Below are 18,508 nucleotides of genomic sequence, written 5' to 3'. Positions count from 1 at the left end.
TCCATGGACAGCCTAGCAAGAGAGTAGCAAAGTCCATTGATGGCAGTTTATGTCTGATGCCTTTGGCAAAATGGTGAACCACCTTTTGTGGTTTTGCAAGCTCTTGCAACAGCATTAATGCTTCCTTATCTACACAACAGTGATGCCCAAACATCCAGGGTAATGAATAAAGAAGCAGCACAGCAACCTAAGTAGAATGTCATGTTAGCATTTTTGTCATAACAGGCCAATTACTCATTCAGCATTAATTCTGTCCTTCAAAACTTGCTGAGCCTTCTTGTAGAGGTCATGTGTTATCAAGTTCAGATTTGTCACTGTATTGTACCAGAAGCAATAGTAATTAAAAAAAAACTCATCCTTTGCACAACAGGGTTCTGTTCCTGGGTAACCCCAACATGGAGGTAAGAAATGATGGCCAGCTGCTACACATAAGGAGTGCACGTCTATCTGACCAAGGCCACTACCAGTGCAGTGCAGTAAACGCTGCAGGAAAACGATTCAAGGAATTCAAACTCAACGTCTATGGTTAGTGCAGCTCTTCCGACGTGGTATAGCACGTGTTATATTTTGGGGATTCAATTACTTTGTGTTGAATTACTGAACTGGAAAGCTGACATCATCAAGATTTCTGGTCAAGAGTCACATTCTCAGAGGTTGGTCTCAATAATGTGGTCCTGGTATTTGGCTATCTCACAGGATGATTCAAATCAAAGATATGCAATTGTAGGTGGATTTTTGAACTTCAGATTTCCACTCTAAAATATGCTCTGCTTCAGGATTTCTGGGGGAAATCTGTTACACCTATTTGTACGAGCTAATTTAATGTGGTGTTCTTACAAGAAGATAATGTCTCGCTTCATAATGGGAAGGCACGAAGAGAGACAAACTATCTATTTTACTATTTGGTTTTAATTGACCTTTTCCTTCAAGGATGTAAAGTTTTGTACTTGAATGGGCAGTACATGCTGCATTGCCACACCTATTGTTCTATTGCCTCACTCTTACCTAGCTGGTTTGGAGGGGGTGGGCAACAGTTAAAACAGGTCAAATGAGAAGGAAAGTAATATAAGTCCTACATGAAGGAAGGGGAAGTGGTTGATTGCCACAAATATAGAAACATGCTGAACTACATTAAAAGGGTGGTATAAGTGAGATCTTTAGGGGGAAAAGCCCAGCCACTGAGGTTAAACTTAATACCAAAAATAAAATCTTTCACTATCACGACAGTACATCAAAAGAAATGCAACAGGTATTTTGGTGAGATGGACCCCTGTTTTGCTCTCTTGTAATTAGTTGCAGGACCAAATGGGCAGTCATGTCGTTCAGGACTCAGCCTGCTTGATGAGAGGTGGTGCTGCCAGATCATTCTTGGAGATAGATGGTGAAGTTCCCCCACCTGGGGCATATTCTGTGCTCTTGAAGCTGTTAATACAGTATATATTCCAAGAGTATTTAACAAGGAGAAGTGCTAATTAATCTGCTGAGAGAGGGCAGTGAGTCATCATTAGGAGGAGCCTCCCATGCCTGTGTTTGGCCTGATCCCATGAGGAAGACATTGCAGGTTCAGCTGAGTTAAATGTATCCTTGTATTTGTCAAAATCATTGGAGGTTGATCCATCCAATTTTATTTTTGTTGCATTTTGTGCTTGGAGCTTTGTACAACTCATTGGGTCACCAGGATATTTCTGGTTCTTTTCCCATCCTGGGTCTGGAGTCACCTATATGTCAGACCGTTTTAGGAATGCAGGATTCCTTCTCCAAAATACATTTGATAAACTAATACTTAGATGAACATAATTACTGAGTTCAGCCTTTTAATTCTAGATGTATTTAATTGACTGAACATGGTGGGTTTTAATTCATATCTTTGGATCTTTAGTCTAGCCCTCTGAATTTCTAACTCCATAACATAACCACTCTGTGACCATCCCCTAAGCCTTTTAATTGTTAGGTATGGATAGGAGAGGAATTTTGCAAATCACAAAATGCTTCTCAGACAGAATGAGAAAGGGTCAAAATGCAAAAGGAGAAACTCCATTAACGAAGACAGGTTCTCCCCACTCCCACCCCAGGCTAACTGCGATGTTAATTTACTTAAATTCTCATGCTACTAATCATACTCAGGAAGTATATAAATTAGTCACTGCATCCATAGCTTTTTACAAACAACGTGTTTAGATAAAGACATATGCCATCTTGCACTGCACGGTCCAGGAAACCAGATGCTGGCTGTGAAGAGTAATTATCTCAACAGGCTGACCAAACCTCATCTGAAAAACAGCTGGATAGATTTGCAATATCAAATATGATGTCTAACCAAACTAATTAGGTCATTGGGCTTCTCAGATAGCTGTGAGCAGGTTCTACCAGTGTTTGCAAATTCATGCTTTCATTATGCTCAACAAATGATTTGCCCTGTTTTAATGATTTCCTTTTTCTCTGAAAGAATCGAATACATTCAATGAACAATTTTAGTAAGAGCTGAATAAGAATCCTCAGATATGTTCCTGTGTTTTTGATTTCCTACCAAAATAGATGATTGATGTTCAATACGTGGTGAAGCATGGAAAAGTGTATTTAAATAATATCTAAACATCTGAAATAAGTCATCCAATGTACCATCCAGTGTTTTCATAAAGTTGCAGTGAATAACAGGACCTCCTCATGGTCTCTGGCATCTAGCTCTTTAAAGACCGGAGGGAGGAGAATTTGAAGCTTTAAATGTCAGGAAACCTGCGATTGATTGCGCAGGCATAAAATCAAAACATTAGTTTCTAACAAAATAAATTTAATCCCAAGAGGGAGCTGAAGAATTTTTTTGTATAATGTAATGTTATTATCCAAAATGCACCGCCTGAAAGCAAGTTCAAAAGAGCATTGGATATATACTTGAAAAGGGAAGGTTTGTGGGGCTATGGAAAATGGAAACGGAGTTGGACTAATTGGCTAGTGCTTTCAGAGAGCCCACACAACCATGAATGGCCTGTGGTAGGAGATCTTATTATGCAGTTTTGTCAACAGCTCAGAGGCTTTTGCAGTGTTCTGCGACAAAAAAACCCTCACAACAGCTGCAAGTCTCAAGTACTGAAGACCAGCACTTTCTCAAATATTTATATGGCTCTGAGGCTGCTTGTCCCAACAGGCAAAACAATGTCAGCCTCTCTTGGTCTCCATTCTATCATAGATATTTCCTTTAATCGTCCCAACCCTTCCCCTTCTCTGCCGCAAGTATATATACTTGAATTTTAATTTTTCCTGGTTCTGATAAAAGTTGTCAATATTGACTCTGTTGCTTTCTCGCAGATGCTGTCTGACCTGTTCAGTATTTACAGCATTTTCTCTCTATCTTTTTAAGATCTCTCAGTTCTACAAAAATGATGTGCATTAATTACTAAAGATTGTGCATAGATAATACTTTGCTAACTAAAAGTATTTACATATCAGAAATAAAATGCTGGATATCTTAAAAACTAATTGAAAATGCTGGAGATTATAAGCAGATAATTGACATTGAAACCAAGAAATTAGTTAACATTTCAAATATTGTCTTTCGGCACTGTCAACTCTGAGCATTTCTAATATGTTCCATTTCTGGAAAAAAAACAAGTTAAGAATAAATGACATTCACGTTGGGTATAAATGGCAATGAATGACAGGATATTCTAAGGACACCACAAGATGGAGCAGCAACTATCTGCTGCCTACTGGCAGTCTTGTCAGTCAGTCAAAGACAGAGGAAAGTCATTGTGGTGCTACTTATAGTTTGTTCCTCGGTCGCAAATTTCAATAGTTAAAAAATAGTGCATAGTGCACGCACCATATCCCAACAGGTAGTTCCAGTGTCTGATGTTTCCATGCTTCCCACTGGTAACAGTATATGGGATTTGTCCATTTGGCTGTTCTAAAATTTCTGTTTACTCAATAGTGCTGGAGTCTGTGCCTTGGCTTTACCTGAGATCAGTTAACTCAGTACAAACAGTAAACTCAATCTTCCTTCTCAATATGAATCAGTTCCATGTCACTTGGTCACATTGCCTGCTGTATTTTGCTCTTTGAATTTAAATATCCTGCCCCAATCTTAGTCTGCCAGAATGTTTTCTATTACTTCAGTTACTTACATTTTCAGAAATTGTGAACCTTTCAACTGTTCAATTATGCTGTTTTTTTTCATTTTTATTCCAAAAGTTGCACCAAGCATTAAAGGAGGTAATATCACAACTGACCTGACTGTTCTGCTAAATAACTCTGTCCTACTGGAATGTGAAGCTCGTGGCATTCCCCTGCCTGCCATAACGTGGTACAGAGCCAATCGACCAATCATCTCCAGTCCACAAGCCACGTATATTAACAGAGGGCACTTTCTTCAGATACCTCGGGCCCATGTATCAGATGCTGGTCAATACACTTGTCGCATCACCAGTGTCGCTGGAACTGCTGAAAAACTCTATGAGCTGGATGTGTATGGTAATAATTCTACTTTTATTTACATTTCCTTTTCTATCTCTTTTTATATCCTTTTTGGAAATTCTTATTTTCTGTTCAGGGAATCAACAAAACACTCCTTTGTTTCTCTTAAAGCATTTTTGGCCTGCATTTTTGTGCCAAAATTTGTGTTTGCAGTTTTTGGCAGTTGATTTAATGCTTCTCCCTCTCTGACCACACCAAGAGAATCCTGAATCTGGAGATGGGGATAATTGATCCTCAATCAATTATCCTCACCTCCATTCACAAAATTCTGGTGAGTTGAGGCAAGTTTAAGGCGGTGGGGGGGGGGGGGGGGGGAAAGGCAGGAGATGCACTTGACCGGTACTTGAATCACTGAGTAGAGAGTGAAACTTTAGAAAGAGATAAACCATTGTGAACATTTTGCTTTACTCAGTGTGACAGGTTTTTCTGCACTGCCAACTATAAGAAATTCTGACTTCTTTTGCAGTTTAACTAATCTCTAAGCAGAGAGAATACAAAGGATACATTTTTCTTGGGCCAAGAAAAGAAGTGAGATTTGGACCACAGCAGGCTACATATCAATCTGGTTACTTTAGAAGTCTACGATAATTGGAAACTCAGTTGCAATAAATTAATGTTAAATAGAAGGAAAAGAATTTGTCACATCTAAATGAAATTCTATTTCTTGACTATTACTGGTCAATACTTTTTCTTCTTTATTTTCCCAGTGGTGATGATTCATTGTAGTTCAGGAGCTGACTGCCATTATATCTCCACCAATGGACAGTCTTTTTGCCTGAATCTATGAGTGGTAGCAAGCTGTTCATTAAAGGAAGCTGCCAGAGATCAAAACTGCTGTGTTCTCAATTGAAAGAATTTGTATTTATTTTGCCCTTTTCTCAACAAAACAAGATTAAATAGACATTCATCACTTTTAGGTTTCTGTATTCAGATGGGCTGCTGTGTTTGACTACAAAACTACATGGGCAGGAAAACATTAAGATGAATCTGAGAGTATGAAGGATGTTATATAAGGACAAGTTGTTTCATTCAGGAGTGCCAGAGTACATCACAGCTGAAATAGAATTGCTGTGCTGTCAAAAAGTGTAGACAATTTATGCCCAGAGAATGAGATGAGTGAATAATTGATCTTTTTTGGGTATTGTTATTTGAAGAAACAATATTTGCCCAGACACTGGGCAAAGTCTCAGTTCTTCCCACAATAATCCATTTCCCAGAAAAAAAACAAGGAAAGGAATCCTAGTAATTCCTTTCTCTTCCTATCTGAGAAGCACCAAAGCAAATCACAACATCGCAGCTGACATTAGCTCCTTTACCACAACTGCTTGATTATAATTTAGTGTTTAGAGCAATGATCCTAATGCACACCAGATGGATGTAACAACTTTCTAATAAAAATATTTTTCTTATATATTGAAACAGACTAATCTATTCTGATTACCATTCTTTCTCCAGTTCCTCCTACTGTTGAAGGACAGCCTCATGCTCCTCAGCTGAAGAAGATCATTGCTAATAACTCGGTGGTTCTGCACTGTGAAGCATCTGGCCACCCACCTCCAGTTCTTACTTGGCTGAAGGATGGGGTACCCGTGAAAGCGAGTAACAACACCCGTATCCTGCAGGGAGGCAGGACGTTAGAGATTCTCAGTGTAGCGGTGTCTAATGCAGGTGGCTACACATGTGTGGCTAGCAGTATTGCCGGAGAAAGCCAAATAAAGTACACCCTAGATGTTCTAGGTAAGGTAATAAAAGAATATATGGGTTAATTCTGTAATCCCACAATTCCAAAAGGACGTTTCATTTGTAGAGATCAGAGATGAGGGTAGACCCCCAGCACTAATTTGCCTTATGAGCTTGAAAATAACCTTGCAGATCAGTGAAAACAAATATGAGTCTTGGTCTCATGAGAATAGCTGACTATTGGAGGATTATTACATTTAGACAGCCCGATGTACGAAGTGCTTTAACCTGCTCTGTCACTTCCCTCACGTTGAATGCTCCCAATATGTATAAATGCTAAAAGTAAAATTGTTCTCACATTCAGACTTTCCCCACACTCAGACCACGTTTCTTTTACTGTAATCAATGTTTACAACATCCCATCGTTTAACTGAAACTTGATAAATTCCATGCCCAAGCAGGCATGAGGACCTGAATTACTGTCACTTATCCATTGGACCTATTTCTATCTGAAAGGTGTAAAACCTTTCTTGACCTATACCTTTCAGAATCAAAGCAGCAAACTGGTACCCAAATGCAAACGTTTGGCCAAATCATTTTTCTGTTACTCCTGCAGAGAATATTTTTAAAAGAGAATGTTCTCTGATTTTATACTTTCTCCAATTTTCCTTTATGATCTGGATTAGGTTATTACAAAGGATATTATGTCATTTGAAGATATTTCCATGTTCATAAAGCTAATGGGTGCATAATTTTCTCAGAAGTTAAAGTAAGTGACAATGGTTATTTCCTAGAGCATGCAGATGTATTTGAACATTGAAATGTTTTGCTCTGCTCAGCAGAATGTAAGCCATAGTCTGGAAGTGCCTGAGATCCAATAGACTCTTAATTGTGCAATGTGCAGGCAACTTGGATATGCTAACACTGGCATACTTTGCTTTTCTATCTTTGTACAGTGCCTCCAAATATAGAAGGAGGCGAAGAAGCCACAGATGCCACAGTAATTGTCCATAATCCTCTGGAACTTGAGTGTAATGCAGCTGGAACTCCTCCTCCAAACATCATGTGAGCCCAGCTTCAGTTTACATTATTGCAAATGCTTGCATCACAAAATAAACAAACTGCAGTGGAAGTGATAAGATCCTTAAAGAGAAACTCTCATCATTAGGCAAACAATGGGAACATTGGTTAATGTTTTATATTAACATTGATTAACATTTTTAACATTTTCTTGTTATTTACCTCCATTTCTATTGTTTTTCTGAATATTCCATGCTTCCTTAATAGCATCAATGGAGGTGATGGCTTGCAAGGCTGTCATGACCGGTGATACCCTGAACAATACCCTGTGTGTTTCACTGCTCAGTGTGGTGGGGAGGAGAGATGTTATAGATCCCTGTAGGTCTGAGTTGTCTCCTCATCCTATGATCTGGGCCCTGCCTAACATGTGGAGGTGAATCCAGCCTGAAATAGACAGGTGCATTTATATGTTATGTAAATTCTGCAGTGACATTCCCCTCATTTTCCCAAGAGTTCCACCTATTATTTGCTTATCCCAAAGGCAATGCATGGAATTTGGCTATTTGAATTTCCAAGGCTGCCCCTTCATTTGCAACGTGTGTTCAGGGGAAACCTGAAAAAGAAGTTCTCAGCTAATGTTACATATTGGAGTCTTTCAATGAAGTAAAGCTGTATTGCAAAAGTGTAGTCCCTTTCACTGTTGCTGAATGGCATCTGAGACCATGACCACAGCCAGCACAGAAGTCTCCAAGTAGTTCTGTTGCTTCCGATGGTTAAGCTTGCACAGTTAACACAACAATGGAACATGCAAGTGATTACCAAGGAAACCTGTATCTAAACATTTCTGCATGCACTGGCTGTTGCAATTTATTAAGGACTTTGAAGAAGTCTTAGGCCCTCAACTGCCAAAAAATTGTTGTAAGTTAATCTTAATTAAAAGGCTGTGTATAGAAAATAGGCTGAGCAGTTCACAATAATAATAAAATACAGGGAATGGTGGAAATATAAGGACAGGTTGCATCCACGGAGGGGAAAATAACGTTATGTTTTGGGTCAGTGACCTTGCCATAGGAGTAAGAAAAATGAAATTTACATTTTGGAGAAGTTAAATGTTGATGAAAATCAGTCTTTAAAATTCAATTGCATGCAACAATTTCTGTTTAAAATAAATGATACATTTTCCCAGCTTATGATTGTTAAGGCAATCCAATAACTCTCAATGCATTTACAATGAACAACTTGAAAATGCAATTACTTGAATCCTGTTGCTATATAAAAAATATTATGTTTTAGGTGGATGAAGGATGGCCAACCAATTAAAAGTACAGATGGTGTTCAAATTACAGCCAACGGCCAGAAGTTGATCATCTCCCAAGCCCAAATCACTGACGCAGGCAGATACCAGTGTGTAGCTACCAATGAGGCAGGCAGTCAGCAGCAAGAATTTAATGTCATTGTTCAAGGTAACTTATGCATGTCAAGAACAGATTTTTAAAGTAGTTTTATTTTTGATCTTTACCTTAATTTTGCTCTTCATGACTCCCAGGGTATTGCACAATAGACTTAAAGCAAAATGAAGAGTCATTGCAAATACCTTTGTTAACTACCCAACCACAGTACACAATCTGAACAAATCTGAATCTTTGTTTTATGACTCTATCTGCCTTAATTAATGTGGATCGGAAGCCATGTTTTTATAATTTCCAAATGTTATTTAATTGGCATTCTCTCATTAAAGAAATAATCTATAAGGCAATTTCTTGTATAATGATGCTCCATTATTACTCTGCTTATTTTCTATACATTGTTTGATAAAATGTTCTTCTGAGTTAGGATCCAGTAAATTAGTTTTATGCCAGAAATTGACAGCTAAAATCTACTTGAATTACTGTGTAAATGGAATAAAATGTGCTTTTTTTTCCACTTCAATGCAGTCTCTCCAACAATTAGATCAACGGGCCCTTTGGAAAAATCAGTTGTGGTTCATAAAGCAGTGATCCTGCAGTGTGTAGCCAATGGCATTCCAAACCCAACCATTACATGGCTCAAAGATGGGCGGCCTGTAAACACAGCAAGGGGAAACATCAAGGTATGGTCACTGAATAATGAAAGCCACATTAAATAAGTTAAGATATTTTAGATGTTATTGGTAATTTTATGTTACTAGTGATATGTGGACAAAAAAATTAGGGATTGCCATTTCCAAGGGAAATGTATCCCAAGGAGAGAGAAAAACATTGTTCTCAATGTTAGGTGCAGTAAATGCAGAAGCAACACATTTCATCAAAATCACAGCACTGCTAACTGTGCAGCAGTTCCTCAGTATCTCAGCAGAGTCACAGCCTAAGATATCTCTGGAATGAGTGAGAACACCATTGTTAATGTTCATGGGGTGGTGAGTAGGTTGGTGGTGCAGTGACTCATTTGACCTCCAAAGGCGGGACCCTAACTTAATTACAATAAATTAATCTCAACACTGGTGCCCCACAAGGCTGTGTCCTTAGCCCCCTACTTTACTCCCTATACACTCTTGACTGCATGGTCAGATTCTGCTCTAACTCATCTATAAGTTTGCAGATACAAGTTTTCCAACCACGTGGACGCTATGGCCAAGAAAGCACATCAGTACCTCCACTTCCTCAGAAGGCTAAGGAAATTCGGCATGTCCCCTTTGACCCTCACCAGTTTTTAATTGAGGCACTGTAGAAAGCATCCTATTCAGATACATCACAGCTTGGTATGGCCACTGCTCTGCCCAAGACCGCAAGAAATTGCAGAGTTGTAGACACAGCCCAGTGCATCACGGAAACCAGCCTCCCCTCCATGGACTCTGTCTACGCTTCCCGCTGCCTCAGGAAAGCAGCCAACATCATCAAAGGACCTTCTCACCCTCGTCATTTTCTTTTCTTCCCCCCCCTCCATCAGGCAAAAGATAAAAAAAACCTGAGGACATGCACCACCAGGCCCAGGGACAGTTTCTTCAGCCCTGAAGGGTCCTGACTCAAAAGGTTGACCGCCTGCTTTTCTCCACGGATGCTGCCTGGCCTGCTGAGTTCCTCCAGCATCACCGTGTTTTTCATCTAGATTACAGCACTTGCTTTGTTTCTCTACAGTTTCTATCCCGCTGTAAAAAGACTCTTGAATGGATCTCTTGTACGATAAAGATGAACTCTTGATCTCTCAATTTATCTCGTCATGGCCCTTGCACCTAATTGTCTACCTGCACTGCACTTTCTCTGTAATTGTACTTTCTCTTGCCTGTTTGAAGGGAAAGGAATGAATGGCAAATGGGAGGCTTTTAAGAGTGTGATATCAAGAGACCAGGAGCAGCATATTCCTGTAAACCTGGCAAGTTTATGGAACCTTGTCTGATGAAAGATATTGAGGTTCTGGTCAAGAAAAAGAAGGAAGTATACATTGTGTTTAGGAGGTCGGGGAAGATTGAAACCCTTGATGACTATAAAAAGATTAAGAATACTCTTTAGAGAAAAATCAGGAGGGGAAAAAGAGGGTATGATATGGATCTGGCAGTTAAGGTTAAGGAAAATCCCAAGAGGTTCCATAGCTATATTAAGAATAAAAGGGTGGCTAGGGAGAGAGTAGGTCCCCTTAGAGATCAGCAGGGCCACCTATGTCTTGAGCCACAGGAGATGGGTGGGATTCTTAACAAATATTTCTGCCCGGTGTTTACTGAGAAGAAAATCCTGGTTGCTCAAGAGATAAGGGAAACTGGTGGAGATGTTTTGGAGAACATTCGTATTATCGGGGAAGAAGTATTTGCAACCGTACAGCGTGTTAAGGTGGATAAATCCCCAGGGCCTGATGGAGTGCATCCTAAGACTTTGTGGGAGGCCCTTGTGGAGATATTTGCTTCATCTTTAGTCACTGATGAAGTTCTCGAAGACTGGAAGGTGGCTAATGTTATTCTGTTGTTTAAGAAAGGTAGCAAGGACAAGCCAGGGAACTACAGGCCAGTCAGCCTGACATCAGTAGTGGGGAGGTTACTGGAGGGAATTCTGAGGGACAGGATCAACCAGCATTTGGATAGACAGAGTCTGATTATGAGGAATTAGCGTGGCTTTGTGCGTGGAAAGTTATGCTTGATGAAGCTTTTAGAGTTTTTTGAAGGGGTAACCAAAAAGGTAGATGAGGGTGGGGTAGTGAATGTTGTCTATTTAGACCTTAGCAAGGCCTTTGACAAAGTCCCTCGTGGTAGACTGGTCTGGAAGGTTAAGTCCCATGGGATGCAGGGAGAGCTAGTTCGGTGAATTCAAAATTGGCTCGGAGGTAGGAAGCAGAGGGTGGTGGTTGAAGGTTGTTTCTCAGAATGAAGGCCGGCGACTAGTGATGTGCCACAGCGGTTGTTGTTGAGACCCTTGTTATTCGTTATTTACATAAATGATTTGGATGCAAATGCACAAATCTTGATCAGTAAGTTTGTGGATGGCATGAAATTAGGAGGTGGTGTTGATAGTGAAGAAATTTATCATAGATTACAGGGGATCTTGATCAGTTAGGGAAGTGGGCTGAGGAGTAGCAAATGGATTTCAATACAGATAAGTGTGAGGTGATGCATTTTGGAAAGTCAAACCAGTGTAGGACTTGTACTGTGAATGGTAGGGCATACGGGAGTGTAGTGGAACAGAGGGATCTAGGAGTACAAGTGCTTAGTTCATTGAAAGCGACGTCACAGGTAAGCAGAATGGTGAAGAAGGCATTTAGCACACTGGCCTTCATCAGTCAGGGCATTGAGTGTAGGAATTGGGACATCATGTTGCAGTTGTATAAGTTGTTCGTGAAGCTGCCCTATAACAAGGTGACCAAAACTGTGTACAGTTTTGGTCACCTTGTTATAGGAAAGACGTGGTTAAACTGGAAAGAGTACAGAAAAAATTTACAAGGATGTTGCCAGGACTGGAGGTCCTGAATTATAGGGAGATGTTGGCCAGGCTAGGTCATTATTCCTTGGAATGTAGGAGAATGAGGGGTGATCTTACAGAAGTTTATAAAATCATGAGGGGCATAGATAAGGTGGATGGTAACAGTCTTTTTCCCAGGGTAGGGAAGTCCAAAACTAGGGGGCATAGGTTTAGGGTGAGTGGGGAAAGATTTAAAAGGGACCTGAGGGGCAACTTTTGACACAGAGGGTGGTGAGAATGTGGAACGAGCTGCCAGAGGAAGTGGTTGAGGCAGTACAATAGTATTATTTAAGAAGCACTTGGATAGGTACATGGAGGGGTGGAACTTAGAGGGATACGAGCTGAATGCAGGAAATTGGGACTAGCTGGGTGGGCACTGTGGTCAGCATGGACTGGTTGGGCCAAAGGTCCTGTATCTGTGCTGTACTGCTCTATGACTCTAAATATGAGTTCTGATAAAGGGCCTTCAACCCAAAACTGTAACTCTCTTCTTCTTTCTACAGATGCTGCCTGGCCTGCAGATTAGCATTTTCTCCTTTTGGGTTAAATACGACTCCAACCATGACACTAGGTGCTTCAAGTCTGATTAACCCTGTACCTTCTATTTGGACCCCATTGATTGAATGCCTCTATCTTGCTTCTATAAACACTTCTTTCAGAAATAGTCAGTGATACTCCATCCTAAATGCAAAAGATCACTCCTTTCAGCAGTTATGTGGAAGAAACCAGCATCATGGTTAAGAAAAAGAAAAAAAAGTCCTTGCACCACACCAACCTTTCACAAATAAATTTCTTCCTCTGCATTGGTTACTGCCATCCTCCACCACATTACTTTTTGCAGTTTGCTGTTATGCAGGACTGCATCACTGAATCAAACCACGGCAGCTGGGAGTCACCAGCAAAAGGATTCCATTTCTATCACCTTGAAGAATGAAAAGCATCAAGGCCAACAAGGAGAGGCTATTTACAAAGGAAGTATTTCTCCTTTCTCATGCTTTCCATTGCTCCTTAAAATGGGCATGTCAGCCCAGCCTCCCACGTTTCCCAATTCTGTAATCTCCTGCACACTTGTCCCTTTTAGTTTATCCACCAATCTAACCAGGATCCAAGCCCACTGACTGAAATCTTTCCTTGGTACTGCCACCCTGATGTCCTACCCTCTCTATGTTTAGCCTGACACACAATGTTGTCCTCTCTGCTCCCCTGTGCTCACTTGGTGCCATGTGGCCTGTTGCCTGTCTCCAGCCTTTTGATGTAGCTAGGTTTTGGAAATTGTACAAAGATTTAAATCAGGTCCTTCCTCACTTCTGCACATCACAGCTGCTAAACAGCAATCACATAAATAATGTAGCCACAGGAGCAGATCAGAGGTTGCTCTGACTACAGCAAGTGTCTCACCTTCTTGTTGAGGTCAGTGATTTTGGCTCCATTGAACTGCACAGAGTATAAAATGGGTGTAAAACTAAATTTATATAAAAACAGTTCATAAATTACACATTCCAAAGTTTTATGTCAGATTAGTATGCGAGGTGAAGTCATTTTAAATCAAGTAATGGGGATAATATTCCTGTTTTGAGCTTAGCATGCAGTATATGTAGGACATTGGTAAATTTGGATCATATCATTGCGTGTTTGCAGCTGGAGCATACGGGTCGCAAGCTGCAGATTGTGAAGGCTCTGCTGGAGGATGCAGGCCGGTATACCTGTGTGGCAACAAATGCAGCCGGAGAAGCCCAGCAACATATCAGACTCAATGTGCATGGTAAGAAATACTCAGTAACTATAGGCACAAACACCAATTTGCTTTGGTGGTGCTATTTAAAACATAATTACTATGTATTACTGTTTTAACTTGCTACATATTCCAACACCCCCATTCTCCTTTCCATGTCAAAAGGGACAGCATGATGTTATAATGCCAGAATCTTCAAAGATTTTTCTTATCACCAAATAGTTAAAGAAAAGTAAAGAATGATCAAAAATTGTTTGAATTGTGTGAGCAACATCTGCATATGTGTGCTGATAGGTTCCTCTCATGATAATGATAAAGTGAATCCTCCAGTGTCTGCCGCATTGTTGCGCTGCTTAATGTTCCCTTTTCTGTGGAACTGCTTCCCACCTCATCGCTCCCACCTCAGAGAACCCACGCTTTGCCTCTCTGTCCATGCAAGTTACCAGCCCGTGTCCAACTTTAGTTTTCTTTTCCAAAGCCTTTGAAGATATTATTTCTTCCCAAATTTGGGTCCCTCAATCCATGTCTCAGCCCCACCAATTAGGTTTCCATCCCTGCCCATCACGATAGAAGCAGTCCCTATCAAAGTCACCAACAACATGCTGGTGATCAAGATTAGAGTTTGTCCTTCCATATTCAACTCAATCTGCTTGCAGACTGCAATACAGTTGGCCATGCTTCTTCTCCTTGGTCCAGCTGGATGTGACTGTTCTCTCCAACCTCACATCTCACTTAAACTGTGGTTAGAGAATCTGCTGGTGTGAGTCATCTTGAAGCATGTTCCATAGATTGGACATTTTCTCTTGTTCTTCAGCTCCAGTGATGCAAATTGCTGGTACAAAAAGATACTGTGCAGGAAAAATTCATCCTCTTATTATATAAGCACTTAACATGCAATGTAGTCATGTTTGTGCATTAGCTCAGCTTTTAACATTTGATTGCATCTAGTTTAGTGGAAATAAATTTCAAAAGTGGAGTTAAGCCTGCACATTCTAGGAAATTGAGCATTCACTACACAACAGAGGAAAAATATTGCATCGCTTATTTTGGAACAATTTGCAGTTTTTAAACACCAGACATTCTTGAGAAATATCTAGTTCAGATCATTATGTAATGTAAGGAGGGACAATATTTTCTCGTGTGTTCAGGGCAACGTCCTCCACCTTTGGAATTCTTTACCTCGGAAACTGTGGAGCCTCGGTTATTGAGTTCATTGATGACAGAGGTCAGTACTTTTCTGGATATTAAGGGATATGGTGATAATGCGGGAAAATGGTGATGATGGTGGAGATGGAAAATCAGCCAAGATCTTGATGAAGGGTGGAAGAGCCTACCGCTGCTCATATTTATCAGTCAGCTTCCACTCTAATGAGGATGAAGGCGTTAAGTGTTACAGTGTTAGGGAGCTAGGAGGATTAGATGAAGAAGTTTCAGTCAAGTCACTAGTTAAGATTCGGAAAAAAAGACTGAAAATACTTGATTGGAAGAGTACCAATTTCATTGGGTTGAACATGTATCTGGCTTGGGGTAATTGAAATCAAAGACTGTCAGACAATACAGTGAGAGGAAGGTAGCAGTTCTTTAAGATTAAGTTGTTCAGTACGTTCTCATCAAGGGAAGGGTAGATCAGCAAGATCCAAAGCTCCCTGTATTATGAAAGAGAAAGGTTAAAATATACCAAAAAGAAGCATCGATGAAGGGTCTTCAACCTGAAAGGTTAACATTCTTTCTCTTTTCACAGATGCTGCCTGACCCACTGAGTGTTTTCAGCATTCTCTGTCTTTATTTCAAATTTTCAGCAATTTGTTTTTTTTTTGATTTTCAGAAAAAGAGATGTCAGGTGACAGACAGCACAAGCGAGAACCTGGCTGAATATAGACAGATCAGGGGGAGTGTAAACCAGAAGTTACAAGGAGATAATGAATAAGCTGACAGCTAACATATTTGGGAATCAGTAAAGTGTATAGATAATAAACAGGTAACAGGATGAGAGAAAGAAATGATTAGGGACTGAAAGGGAGATTAATGTGTGGAGGGAAAATGGATGGCAAAGGTAGCAAATGAAGACAATGCTGCCAAAGTCAGAATTAAAAGGAACATTGTTGATGTACTGGATAGCTCAAAATTGATAAAGGCTAGATGCTGAAAAGTCTGCTAGCATGTCTGGATGGGAAGTAAGGGTCAAAATTGTAATTATTGGGCATTACCACCATATCCCTTAATATCCAGAAACCTACTGATCTCTGTCAACAACGAACTCAATAACCGAGGCTCCACAGTCTCCGAGGAGTAATGCCAGGGGACTGGAAGCAATGCCAAGGGACTGAAGGATTGCAAATCTTACATCCTTGTTTTAAAATAAAAAGCATGTTAAGATAGATCCAAAAACCATCGTGCAATCAGTTTAACTTTGGTGGCGATGGTAAATGGGTTGAACTTAATTGTCGTTGGAATAAATGTAGATTAATAAAGGAAAACTAATATTGATTTAGGAAAGGTCACTCGTAAATAAATTGATTGAGATATTTTATGAGGCAACAGAGAAAGTTGTTGAGGGCAATGTGATCAATGAGATATTTTATGAGGCAACAGAAAAAGTTGTTGAGGGCAATGTGGTCAATGCATATATCAGCTTTCAAAAGGTTTTTGACAAGGTGCCACGTGATATCAGCAAAATTGAACTGATGGAAGAAAAGTGATAGTGGCATCATGGTTGCAAAATTAACGTATGGACAGGAACAGAGTTGTGGTAAATGGTTGTTCTTTGGGTTGGAAGAAAAATTATGTTCTCTAATGGTTGACGTGTGGTCCATTGCATTCAGATTACATGTTGGTAACTTGGGTGTGCACGCTTCATGTCAAAATTTACAAATGACATAGAACTTTGATATGTGATAAACAGAGAGGAGGAAAGTAATGGACTCAGAAGAGATAGACAGAGTGATGGAACAGAAAGACACGTGTCTGGTGAAATTTAAAGCAGAATAGTAGAAAGTGATTTATTGTGGGAGGAAGAACAGGGAAGGCTGAATGATGTATAGGATATGTCAGGTACAGGAACAGAGAGACCTTGGAGAAAATATACACAAATCTATGAACATGGCAAAGCAGGTTGAGAAAACAGTTTAAAAAGTCATGTAAGATCCTGGACTTAGAGAACATAGTGGCATACATAATACAAAAGACCATGAAACACCAGAATAAAAAATAAACTACTGGATGAACTCAGCAGGTCAAACAGCATCTGTGGAGACAAAGGGGTGGTCAACGTTTTGGGTCAAGGTACAGTGTACCTTATTTTTTGCTCCAGATTCCAGATCTACAGCCTTTTGTGTCACTATGAAATGCTGGTTTGATAACTAGAGTATTGTCTCTGCACCATGAGGGTGATGTGAAGACCCTAGATAGGATATGGAAATGATTTAGTAGAACAGTCCAAGAGAGAAGTTACTTGGGTAGACTGGTGAAGCTGGAGTAGAGAAGGTTTAATAGGGATGGAGATTGTTTTATTTTCCAGAAGGGTTGAAAACCAGTGGACATATTTGGGACATAATTGGAGTAGATTGGCAGAATGATCAAGGATATTGTGAAGATAAGCCTTTTCACTTAGCAAGAAATGATAATGTGGAATTCAATACCTGAAAGGGTGGAGGAAGCCGATTCAATCATTGCTTTTATAACAGAATTGAATAGATATTTATTGGGGGGAAAAGCATTGCAGGACTCAATAAAAAGAGATGGAATTGATCAGATCCTTCTTGCAGAGAGTAAGGCTGGTCTTGATGACCCTCCCTGCATACTATAATATTATGATTCCATATCAGATAGTATGCACTTACCTGAAACATAAGATGCAGGAACTATTTATGGGAGCATCCAGTATTTTGCATCCTAGAGGAAAACTAAGTGGACTGAAATTCATGATAGTTGTGCTCAACAGAAAATAGCTGCAACTTTTTTAAATGGAATAAACACCAGGAAGTGTATAATCTTACATGGAAGTACTTAGCATTCAGCCAAATGAGCCAGGTTGCTGTTTATACTCTACCTCACTTGAATTATTTCTTCCCTTACCAGCTTATTTCCACCTCTCTCAAGTTTACATTAACCCTCCATTCCCCCTTTCATTGGAGGCCATCAGCTTCAGCCACTCGATATAGCAACCAGTTTCCTTACTGATGAGAAACTGTTTTGCTTCTCTTTTTAGAACCTCCGACCATTGAAGGTGGGGACCTCACTCTCAACAAGACAGTGATTGTTAGAAATCCAATAGAACTGAAATGCAGAACAGCAGGAAACCCAATACCAGGTAGGATGGGAAACTCCTACCCATTACTGCAGAGAAGGCTTGAACTGCGGCTGTTGCAGCTTGTTTGCTTGATCAATGGAATGACTGACATCCAATTTCAAACTGTGTTTGAATTTCACCAAAAACCTTCATTTAAGTATTTGTATTTTTGGGAAAATGTTCAATTGTTTCAAGGGTAGGCATTCAATATGACCAAAAATTTAGTTTAGGACTTCGTGCTTTTCTACAAATTCCTGGCTCACAAAATGTGAATGTTACAACAATAATATGTGGTGTGGCATTGATCATGGTACATCACAGAACTGAGCCTAAGCTTAATGTGGGTAGGCACCAAAGGCTCTGACTGCTCTCCACATCAACATGGTAAGCGCACTCAGAATG

General features: G+C 40.0%; 1 protein-coding gene across 1 annotated transcript in view; it reads left to right on the top strand.

The window, feature by feature from the left end:
- Nucleotides 1-18,508, top strand: part of hmcn1 (hemicentin 1) — a 361,968-nt gene that overhangs the window by 197,019 nt on the left and 146,441 nt on the right. Inside the window, 8 exon segments of the mRNA XM_052011513.1 lie at nucleotides 371-525; nucleotides 4,186-4,464; nucleotides 5,923-6,204; nucleotides 7,104-7,212; nucleotides 8,461-8,630; nucleotides 9,102-9,256; nucleotides 13,725-13,848; nucleotides 18,026-18,127. Coding sequence (XP_051867473.1) covers nucleotides 371-525; nucleotides 4,186-4,464; nucleotides 5,923-6,204; nucleotides 7,104-7,212; nucleotides 8,461-8,630; nucleotides 9,102-9,256; nucleotides 13,725-13,848; nucleotides 18,026-18,127 — 1,376 coding nt within the window.

This window comes from Pristis pectinata, chromosome 3, assembly GCF_009764475.1.
Source record: "Pristis pectinata isolate sPriPec2 chromosome 3, sPriPec2.1.pri, whole genome shotgun sequence".
In the NCBI taxonomy this organism is placed as follows: Eukaryota; Metazoa; Chordata; class Chondrichthyes; order Rhinopristiformes; family Pristidae; genus Pristis; species Pristis pectinata.
Note: the sequence above shows the minus strand (reverse complement) of the source record. Positions and strands in the feature narration are given on the sequence as shown.